Source organism: Strix aluco, chromosome 12 (genome assembly GCF_031877795.1).
Source record: "Strix aluco isolate bStrAlu1 chromosome 12, bStrAlu1.hap1, whole genome shotgun sequence".
Lineage (NCBI taxonomy): Eukaryota > Metazoa > Chordata > Aves > Strigiformes > Strigidae > Strix > Strix aluco.
Window position 1 is genome coordinate 4,548,755 of NC_133942.1, and position 10,160 is coordinate 4,558,914.

At 64.6% G+C, this 10,160-nt stretch overlaps 1 protein-coding gene across 7 annotated transcripts; it reads left to right on the forward strand.

Moving 5' to 3' along the window:
• Nucleotides 1-631: 631 nt before the first annotated feature.
• Nucleotides 632-9,034, forward strand: PARP6 (poly(ADP-ribose) polymerase family member 6). Of its 7 annotated transcripts, none has more exons than XM_074837990.1 (22): nt 632-720; nt 1,572-1,649; nt 1,782-1,876; nt 2,258-2,318; nt 2,430-2,520; nt 2,616-2,682; nt 2,946-3,095; nt 3,338-3,491; nt 3,906-3,959; nt 4,787-4,882; nt 4,970-5,062; nt 5,139-5,264; nt 5,367-5,432; nt 5,578-5,645; nt 6,415-6,463; nt 7,051-7,160; nt 7,255-7,327; nt 7,484-7,553; nt 7,920-7,999; nt 8,117-8,180; nt 8,338-8,422; nt 8,510-9,032. In XM_074837990.1, exons 1-22 carry the CDS (start codon nt 718-720, stop codon nt 8,610-8,612), a joined length of 1,836 nt encoding a protein of 611 aa, XP_074694091.1. In that variant the 5' UTR covers nt 632-717; the 3' UTR covers nt 8,613-9,032. The 7 variants fall into 7 exon arrangements, 6 of the variants coding, with proteins under 6 accessions (XP_074694091.1, XP_074694090.1, XP_074694088.1 ...); XM_074837989.1 differs by having other exon boundaries at nt 7,048-7,160; nt 8,510-9,031; XM_074837987.1 differs by having other exon boundaries at nt 3,338-3,518; nt 7,048-7,160; nt 8,510-9,029.
• Nucleotides 9,035-10,160: the final 1,126 nt, after the last annotated feature.

Sequence of the window (10,160 nt, forward strand, 5' to 3'; positions counted from 1 at the left end):
CCATGCTGGAGATGTTGGGGACCCTGTCCCAGGACCCCGGGGACCTTTTGCAGGGGACATTGGGGACCCATTACAGCTGCTCCGCACTGGGACCGTGGTGACACTGGGGACACACCACGCAGACCCTGTGTTGGGCTGTGGAGACACCGTGCCAGCCATGGGGGGACCCAAGGTTGCCACCCTGTGCTGGGACCGTGGGGACCCTGCCCTGGGGACACTGGGGACCCTGTCCTAGGCTGTGGGGTCACCGTGCCAGCCATATGGGGACCCAAGATGGCCACCCTGTGCCCGGGACTGGGGGGACCCTGAGCTGGGGCCTTGGGGACTCTGTATTGGGGACAGTGGGGACACTGTGGGGACACCCAACATGGCCACCTCATGGGGGACCTTATGCTGAGGATTGTGGGGACCCTGAGCTGGGGCCACGGGGACCACGGGGGTCCTGTACTGGGGACACTGGGGACCCCCACTGGGTCCCCATTATGGCCACCCCGATTCCGGGGGTCCCAGTTCCCTGCTGGGGGGTACCAGGGGGTGTCAGGGGGTACCGACGGTACCGTGGGGTGTGGGGGTCCCCACGGGTGACGTCAGCGGCAGCGTTGCCGGGTGACGGCGGTGGCGCCGGGGCCCGCGGTGGGGCCTGACGTCAAGGCCCGATGGCCGCCCGCCCGCCCGGCAGCATGGAGGCGGTGGCAGGCCCGGCCGGCCGCCGCTGAGATGGTGAGGGGGGTCCCACCGGCCGGGGGGGACGCGGGGGGCACGGGGACACCCCCCACACGGCCCGGCAGAGCGAGCAGGCCGCGGGGATGGGGGGGCCCGGGGAGGGCGGTGGGACGGGGCCTGCTCGGCGCGGGAGGCGAGAGGGGGGGCTGGGCCCCGGCATCCCCGTGTGTCCCTGTGTCCCCCGGCATGGCAGGGGGATGGGGCTGACGGGGGAGGACCCCCCCCTCGCGACTGGCCGGGGCCCCCCCGGCGGCTCCGTGTGCAGCCCCCACCCACTGCCACCATCCTGCTCCCCCCATCTCGCTGTTCCCCAATCCCGCTGTCCCCAACCTGCCCCCCCCAATCTGCTCCCCCATCCCACTCCCCCCGACCTGCTCCTCCATCCTGCTGCCCCCCATCCCACTGCCCCCCAAATTGCTCCTCCCACCCTGCTGCCCCCATCCTACTCCCCCCAACCTGCTACCCCCATCCTACTGCCCCCGTCCTGCTGCCCCCAACCTGCTCCCCATCCCACTCCCCCCCAAACTGCTCCCTCCAAATCATTCTCCCCAACCCGCTCCCCACAACCAGCTCCCCCAATCTGCTGCCCCCCAACCTGCTGCTTCCAATCTGCTCCCCAGAACCTGCTCCCCCCAGGCCTCTCCCCCCAACTCACTCCCCCTAATCTGTTCCCCCAACCCACTCCCCCCAATCCACCCCCAACCCTCTCCCCCATCCCCTTTCCCCCCAGTCCACCCCCTAACCCTCTCCCCTATAACCTGCTACCTCCAACCCTCTCCCCCCATCCCTGCTGCCCCCCAAACTTCTGCCCCTCCTAATCCGCTTCCCCCCAACCCTCTGCCCCCCAGGACCTCAAGGGCCAGTACTGGACGGACGATGACTCCGACGGGGACAATGAGTCCGAGGAGTTCCTCTATGGCGTCCAGGTAAGCGCCGTGGGTGCTGGGTCCCATGGGTGCCATGGGGGGGCTCAGGGACCCCCAGCCTGAGCCCAATCCTGAGCACGGGACTGCAGGGGGGCTCTGGGTCTGACGGTGCCGGGGGGTGCTGTGCTGCAGGGGACCTGTGCCGCCGACCTGTACCGTCACCCACAGCTGGACGCCGACATCGAGGCTGTGAAGGAGATCTACAGCGAGAATGCCGTGGCCGTCAGGTGGGTGCACCCGCCGCCTGCCAGCCCCCGCACCCAGCTGCACCATCCCTGGGCACCCAACTGTGCTGTACCCAGACACCCAGCCATGGCATCCCTGGGCCACCCAACCGTGGCATCCCCAGGGCACCCAGCTGTGCCATCCCCAGGGCACCCCGCTGTGGCATCCCTGGGCCACCCGGCCGTGGCATCCCCGGGGCACCTGGCTGTGGCATCCCCAGGGCACCCGGCTGTGGCATCCCGGTCTCAGGGGTGCACACACTTGATGCACGGGGAGCCCCACGTGCCCGTCACCGCCACACGAGCCTGCCCGCCTTGACACGGTGCGCAGGGGACAGCGGTTCTGACACCGTGCCAGCCTCACCCTGCCTCGTGTCTTCGCAGGGAGTATGGAACCATCGACGACGTGGACATTGACCTCCACGTGAACATCAGCTTCCTCGATGTGAGTCCTTGGGGTGCCCCCACCAGCACTGGTATATGGGAAGGTCCCCAAATTTCCCTTCCCAGCTGGGGGTCCCCACGGCTGGGCCAAATCGTGGCTCTCCCTTGGCAGGAGGAGGTGGCAACGGCGTGGAAGGTGCTGCGGACGGAGCCCATCGTCCTCCGCCTGCGCTTCTCCCTCTCCCAGTACCTCGATGGCCCTGGTGAGTGGGGACGGGCAGGACGTGGTGTCCCCCTGCGCCCTCAGGATGGGCACAGCGGTGGCACTGATGGCTTGTCTTCCCCTCTCTCCACTCAGAACCGTCCATCGAGGTTTTCCAGCCGTCCAACAAGGAGGGCTTCGGGCTGGGTCTGCAGCTGAAGAAGTAAGAGCCAAAACGCGGTGGGCATCCAAGGTGGTGGGTGGGGTGGTCCAAGGGTTTTTCCCCAAAACCAGCCAGGTGCCACATGTCCCCACGCCACCACCTTTTATCTGCCACAAAACCCCGTGATGGGCTCGCCACTGACTTTGCGTGGGGAAGAGGAGAAGCTGGGTGGCTCGGACCACCCAACCACCAGGCTCAGAGGGCACCGAAGCACCCATGGGTGCTGGCACCCCGCTCGGGCACCCATGCCACCTCTCTGCCAGGATCCTGGGCATGTTCACATCCCAGCAATGGAAACATCTCAGCAACGATTTCCTGAAGACCCAGCAGGAGAAGCGGCACAGTTGGTTCAAGACGAGCGGCACCATCAAGAAGTTTCGTGCTGGCCTCAGCATCTTCTCCCCCATCCCCAAGTAAGACCCTGACAGTGTCCCCAAGGGACCAACCCTCTGTCCCCTCACCCTGGGTGGCCAGAGACCTGGCACCATGCCTCAATTTCCCTACTCGCCCCTCGGATGTTGCTGCTCCCCACCAGAGCCCAAGGAGGTAGAGGTTACTCCCCAAAACCAGCCAAAGGGGTGAACTCAGCTCTGGGTGACAGAGGAGTAGGGGACGGTGACAAACCGGGGAGCTCAGGGGGATTCTGTGCCCGCAGGTCTCCCAGCTTCCCCGTCATCCAAGATTCAGTGCTCAAGGGCAAACTGGGCATCCCCGAGGCTCGTGTCAACCGTCTGATGAACCGCTCCGTCTCCTGTACGGTGAAGAACCCCAAGGTGGAGGTTTTCGGCTACCCCCCCGCCAGCACCCAGGCAGGTGTCGCCCCCTTCAACATCCTGGTGGGTGCCTCCCCGCCTCGGGGTTTGCTTTCCTCTCCTTTCCCTTCCCAGATTCCTGGGGGCTGTTCGGGGGTCGGATCACTTGTGATGGGGTGGTGGGACCCCCTTGGTTTGGGGGGAGCCCCTGCAGGGTTTCTCCCCTGCGCCTTGTCCCCAGCACCCTTGGGTGCTCGTGGGCGAGCTGGGACACCGGCCATGGGGTCCTGCAGGGTTTTACCCCCTGCTTGGTGCCACGTCCCTGCTGTGGCTGTGTCCCCAGGAGGGTGTTGGCGTGTCGGGGGTCCCGCTGTGCCAGGGGGGTGTTCGGGGCTGCCGGTGCCGTGCAGAGGTGGGGCTGCGTGGGGGGAAGGGGATAACGCAGCTGGCTCTGCTCCGGCTCCGTCGCAGGTTGGCGGCCACTGCAAGAACGTCCCAACGCTGGAGTACGGCTTCCTCGTCCAGGTGAGTGTCCTGCATCCTGCTCAGCCCCATCCTGCTGCCCAGAGCATCCTTCCCAGAGCATCCTTCCCATGGCTCCACCTCCCTCTCAGCACTGTCCCACTTCCCAGAGCATCATTTCTGCTGCCCCGTGTCCCACTCATCCCCATCCTGCTGCCTGGAGCATCCTTCCCGCTGCCCCACATCCCTCTCAGCCCTGTCGCACTTCCCAGAGCATTTCTGCTGCCCCGTGTCCCACTCATCCCCATCCTGCTGCCTGGAGCATCCTTCCCGCTGCCCCACATCCCTCTCAGCCCTGTCGCACTTCCCAGAGCATTTCTGCTGCCCCACGTCCCACTCATCCCCATCCTGCTTCCCAGAGCATCCTTCCCGCTGCCCCATGTCCCACTCATCCCTATCCCGCTGCCTGGAGCATCCTTCCCATAGCCCCACATCCCTCTCAGCCCCATCCCACTTCCCAGAGCATCCTTCCCCTGGCCCCACATCCCACTCAGCCCCATCCCACTTCCCAGAGCATCCTTCCCACTGCCCCACGTCCCTCTCAGCCCCATCCTGCTTCCCAGAGCATCCTTCCCACTGCCCTATGTCCCACTCATCCCCATCCCACTGCCTGGAGAATCCTTCCTGTGGCCCCACATCCCTCTCAGCTCCATCCCACTTCCCAGAGCATCCTTCCCATGGCCCCACAACATCCCTCTCAGCCCCATCCCACTTCCCAGAGCATCCTTCCTGCTGCCCCACGTCCCTCTCAGCCCCATCCCACTGCCTGGAGCATCCTCCTGAGCGCGGTGGCCACCGTGGGGGCTGACTCCCACCATCCTGCCCCTCAGATCATGAAGTACGCGGAGCAGCGGATCCCGACGCTCAACGAGTACTGCGTGGTGTGCGACGAGCAGCACGTCTTCCAGAACGGCTCCATGCTCAAGGTGTGGTGACGGGGAGCAGGCAGCTATGGGGCTGTCACCTCATGTCACTGTCCCTGACCCACCCCATGGCTCCTGTCCCCTCCGCAGCCGGCGGTGTGCACCCGGGAGCTCTGCGTCTTCTCCTTCTACACCCTGGGCGTCATGTCGGGCGCGGCGGAGGAGGTGGCCACGGGCGCTGAGGTAGGAGCGCATGCGGCAGGGTGACCCTGCCGTCCCCTTGGGGTGCCGTCCCTTCACCCCACGCTCTGTCCCCAAGGTGGTGGACCTGCTGGTGGCCATGTGTCGCGCTGCCCTGGAGTCCCCTCGCAAGAGCATCATCTTCGAGCCTTACCCTTCCGTGGTGGACCCCAACGACCCCAAAACACTTGCCTTCAACCCCAAGGTAAGCTCTGGGGGGCAACGCTCCCCCATGCTGGGGGGTGATGGGGCCAGGGGGAGCCCCGAGGCCCCTCTGATGGCCACCTCTTCCCTGCCCCACCTGTAGAAGAAGAACTACGAGCGGCTGCAGAAGGCCCTGGACAGCGTGATGTCCATCCGGGAGATGACCCAGGTACACCGGCGTGGCCCCACCTGAGATCCCCCCTTCCCACTGCAGGATCTTTCACCGGGGGGTGGAATTTTGGCACCGATTTCCATCTGCCCACAGTTGGGTGGGTGCCAGGGGTCCCCCCAACACCCCCTCTCACCTCTGCCAGGGGTCCTATCTGGAGATCAAGAAGCAGATGGACAAGCTGGACCCGCTGGCCCATCCCCTCCTGCAGTGGTAAGGCCAAGTGTGCTGCGGCCCCATCCCCCTGCCCCATGTCCCCTCCCTGCTGCCCCATGTCCCCTCCCCGCTGCCCCACGTCCCCTCCCCACTGCCCCACGTCCCCCAGGACAGGGCATTGGGGGTGGGGGGCAGGCAGGGATCCCCGGCACAACCCCATTGGCCCCTTCCTCCTGGGGGCTCATGACCATCCACTGGCTTCAGGGCAGGCTCTGTTGGGGCTCCTGGCTTGGCCTCACTCCCAGGGAAGCATGGGGCCACCCTGTCTGACCCTCCTCCACCTCCTCCTCCTCCTCTTCCTCTTCCCCCTCCTCCTCCTCCTCCTCCTCTTCCTCTTCCTCCTCTTCTTCCTCCTCTTCCTCCTCCTCCTTCTCCTCCTTCTCCTCCTTCTCCTCCTTCTCCTCCTCTTCCTCTTCTTCCTCTTCTTCCTCCTCTTCCTCCTTCTCCTCTTCTTCCTCCTCTTCCTCCTTCTCCTCTTCTTGCTCCTCTTCCTCCTCTTCCTCCTCTTCCTCCTCCTTCTCCTTCTCCTCTTCCTCCTCCTCTTCCTCCTCTTCCTCCTCCTCCTCCTCCTTCTCCTCTTCCTCCTCCTCCTCCTCCTCCTCCTTCTCCTCTTCCTCCTCCTCCTCCTTCTCCTCTTCCTCCTCCTCTTCCTCCTCTTCCTCCTCCTCCTCCTTCTGCTCTTCCTCCTCCTCCTCCTCTTCTGTCTCCTCCTTCTCCTCCTCTTCCTCCTTCTCCTCCTCTTACTCCTTCTCCTCCTCTTCCCAAGGATAATCTCCAGCAACAGATCCCACATTGTCAAGCTGCCTCTCAGCAGGGTAAGGGGCCTGGCCAGGCTCCAGGCGGGGTGTGGGTGCAGTGTGTGGGATGGAGGGTCTGGAATGGGGAATGTGGGCTGTGGGGTGTGGGATGGGGGATGTAGGATACGGGATACAGGATGCAGGCTATAGGATATGGGATGCAGGTTTTGGGGTGCGGGACATGGGGTATGGGATTGGGGTGTGGGATGTAGGATATGGGATGCGGGATGTAGGGTGTGGGTTGTGGGGTGTAGGGTATGGGATGCAGGACACGGTATGGGGTACAGGCTGTGGGCTGGAGGATGTGGGTTGTGGGGTGAGGAAGAGTATGGGGTGGGTGATAGAAGGGTCTGAGATGTAAGATGCAGCCTTTGGGATGGGCTCTGCAGCCTGTGAGATGTGGGGGGCGGGATATGGCGTATAGGATGGAGGGTATTTGATGGGGGCTGGGGGATGCCACGGGCCCTCCTGGTGAGCTCAGGCCAGCCAAAGCTGGGACGGACAAGGGGCCGGGCTGCCGTGCCTGATCTCTGTCTGTCTGTCTGTCTGTCCATCCTCTCTCCCTGCCGGCTCTGCCTTTGCTCTTCCCTTTCCCCTGGTAGCAGCTGAAGTTCATGCACACCTCCCACCAGTTCCTCCTGCTCAGCAGCCCCCCGGCCAAGGAAGCCCGGTTCCGCACTGCCAAGAAACTCTACGGCAGCACCTTCGCTTTCCAGTGAGTTGCTGGGGGGCAGCGGGAGCCCCCCAAAGCGGGCGCCGTGGGGCGGCTGCCGTGGGGCTGACGGCAGGGGGGTGTTGTTTTTTTCCAGCGGCTCTCACATTGAGAACTGGCACTCCATCCTCCGCAACGGGCTGGTCAACGCTTCCTACACCAAACTGCAGGTAACGCTCCCCCCGCGCCCGACACCCCTCCCCGGGGCAGGCAGGCAGGCAGGGAGGGATGCAGGCAGGCTGCCTGCAGAGGCCGGGCTGCCTCCGCCACCGTGCCCGAGCCGTCGGGGTGATCCTGCCTCGCTCACCCTGGTGTTTTCCTGCAAGCTGCATGGAGCAGCCTATGGCAAGGGCATCTATCTGAGCCCCATCTCCAGTATTTCCTTTGGATACTCAGGTAAGAGGCTGCCTGCGCTGCCCAGTCCTGCCTGCGCTCCCACCCCTGCTCCCTGCATGGGCCTGGGGATGTCGGGAACGTGCTGCCCGGAGGAGCCGGGCGGGAGCGAGCAGCATCCTGCGTCTGTCCCACCTGCACCGGCCTCTTCCCAGCCAAGCTGGGGCTTTTCGATGCACCGGGGAATTAAAACCCCACCATTTTCTAGGCTCTGAAAGTGGCTGCGCCCACTTTTGGGGGGTTCCCAGGGTTCAACTGCAGGGCGGGAGCACCCAGCGTGGCCGTCCCTGTCTGTGGCATGCGTCCCCTGCGTCACCCCAGGGGTGTTCTCTGCCCGGGAGTGACAGCCACCGCCTCGCTTCTCTGCAGGGATGGGGAAAGGGCAGCACCGGATGCCTTCCAAGGATGAGCTGGTGCAGAGGTACAACCGGATGAACACCATCCCCCAGGTGACGGGCCGGGGGACACCGTGGGAGGATGGGGACGGGGACACGGCACCCAGGGGTGCTGGGGCTGGACTGTGCCGAGCCCGGTCGGGGAGGGTAACACCGCTGCTCTCCCCACAGACCCGCTCCATCCAGTCCCGCTTCCTCCAGAGCCGCAACCTGAACTGCATCGCGCTTTGCGAAGGTGTGTGGGGACACGGGGAGGGGTTGGGGGGACAACGGGAGGGGACGGGCAGCACCCACAGCCCTGCCTCACCGGGTGGGTGGAGGAGGGAGGGAGGGTCCCCACGGCAGGCTGCGCCCAGCGTGGACCCCGCCCCGATAGCCCCTTCCCCCCGCAGTCATCACCTCCAAGGACCTGCAGAAACACGGCAACATCTGGGTCTGCCCCGTCTCGGACCACGTCTGCACCCGCTTCTTCTTTGTGTGAGTCCTGGGCTGCGCCCACCTCGCCGGCACCCATGGGAAACCCCCCCCGGGACACCCCATCACCCCCTTCTTCTCCCCTTCCAGGTACGAAGACGGCCAAGTGGGAGACGCCAATATCAATACTCAGGACCCCAAAATCCAGAAGGAGATCATGCGTGTGATCGGGACTCAGGTGTACACAAACTGAGTGGCAGCGGGGACCTCCCCGGGACCCTCCCGGGCGCCGAGCGGAGACCCCGGGCGAGGCCGGGGAAGGACGAGCGGGTTTGGAGCCTCCCGGGCAGGGCCGAGACGGGGGCTGACGCCGGCGGCTCCACCCTGTACATAAGGTGTCAAGCATCCAGCGAGCACCTGGAGGGTTTAGCGGTCCCTTGTCCCCTCCCCGTCCCGTCCCCCAGCGTCCCCGACCCTGTGGCAGCGTGGAGAAGGAGCTGCGGGGGCTGGTGGGGCCGGTGGCCGCCCCTCCTGGCGTTGGCAGTGACGGTGTTTTTATCGACGACGAGAAACTGAAGCAAAAAAAAAAAAACCCACCAAAACAAACCCAAAAAACGCAGGAAAAAAAAAAAAAAAAAGAGAAAAGGAATCTGTGTCAGTGTAATTAAAAGTATTTAAACAGCCTGGGGGAGTGGGGAGGGGATGGGATTGCGGGAAAAGGGTGGTAGGGAATCGATGGGGCTTTGGGAAGGGGACGGGCTGTGGGGAGGGATGGTGCTACGGAGCAGGGCCCACGCCACGGAGGAGGGAACGTGCCTCAGGGCTGGGACCACACCGGGGACACAGGCCCACACCGCGGGGACGGGACCCCGCCGGGAGCGGTGCCACGGCAGAGCCTCGCGCTTCGCTTCGGCCCAAGGTGTCCCAGTAACTACGCGGCCACGGAGTCGGTGCCGGCACGGCCACGTCCTTCCCAAGGGAGAACCCATGGGAGAAGCCCCGGAAGCTGCCGGGGCTCAGTGCGGGGACCCCGGGAGGTGGCGGGGGGCTGGCAGAGGTACCGGGGTACTGAGGTTCCCCATGGTCCCGGGGCTCTCTGGGTCAGTCGCAGCACCACGAGGCCACGGCCATGAAATATCAGCCCTTAAGATACAGCAGCCCAAAGCCACCTGGGGACACCAGCCAGTCCTGTGGGGACACAGGGGTCCCTTGCCAGGGGTTCAAGGGTCTCAGGGATTTAAAATAATACCCCACTCCAGCCCTTCGCCACCCCACTGGAGATGTGGGGGTTGGTTTCAACCAGGATTATATGAAAAAAATTAAGAATCATCTTTAAAATATCTTGGTTTAGGTACGGTCACCAGGTGAGACCTGACGAGCTTGTCACACCGGTGGGTGCACTCTCAGCATCACCTCTGCAGTGTCCCCTGCCCTCAGGGGGTGACAGAGGGACCCCAACATCTACCCGCCACCGCTCATCCCGCACCAGCTGCTCGGCGTCCCCAAAGGCCACCCAAACCTGGGCAGGGGGGACACTGCGCAGGTGGCTGTTCCCTCATCACCTGCCCTGCTGCCCACCCCATTTTTTTTTTTGCTTAGATTTGTGGGTTTTGGGGTTTTTTCCCCCTTAAATAAAAAATAAATCGAGCTACTTTCCCCTGGTCCCCGCCATCGCACGCCTGCAGGTGTGGCCGTGAGGGGACAGCCCGGGGGACACGCCAACATCTGCCACGAGCTCCCCCATCGCTCGGAAAGGACGGCGAAAACGCAGGGGCTGGGTCCTGCCCCCCTCCCCTCCGCA

Excerpts from the sequence above, each read along its gene's own strand:
- PARP6 (XM_074837985.1), top strand. Across the intron at positions 1,650-1,781 it reads AGTTCCTCTATGGCGTCCAG|GGGACCTGTGCCGCCGACCT; the intron begins GTAAGCGCCGTG and ends GCTGTGCTGCAG. Across the intron at positions 8,000-8,116 it reads GGATGAACACCATCCCCCAG|ACCCGCTCCATCCAGTCCCG; the intron begins GTGACGGGCCGG and ends CTCTCCCCACAG.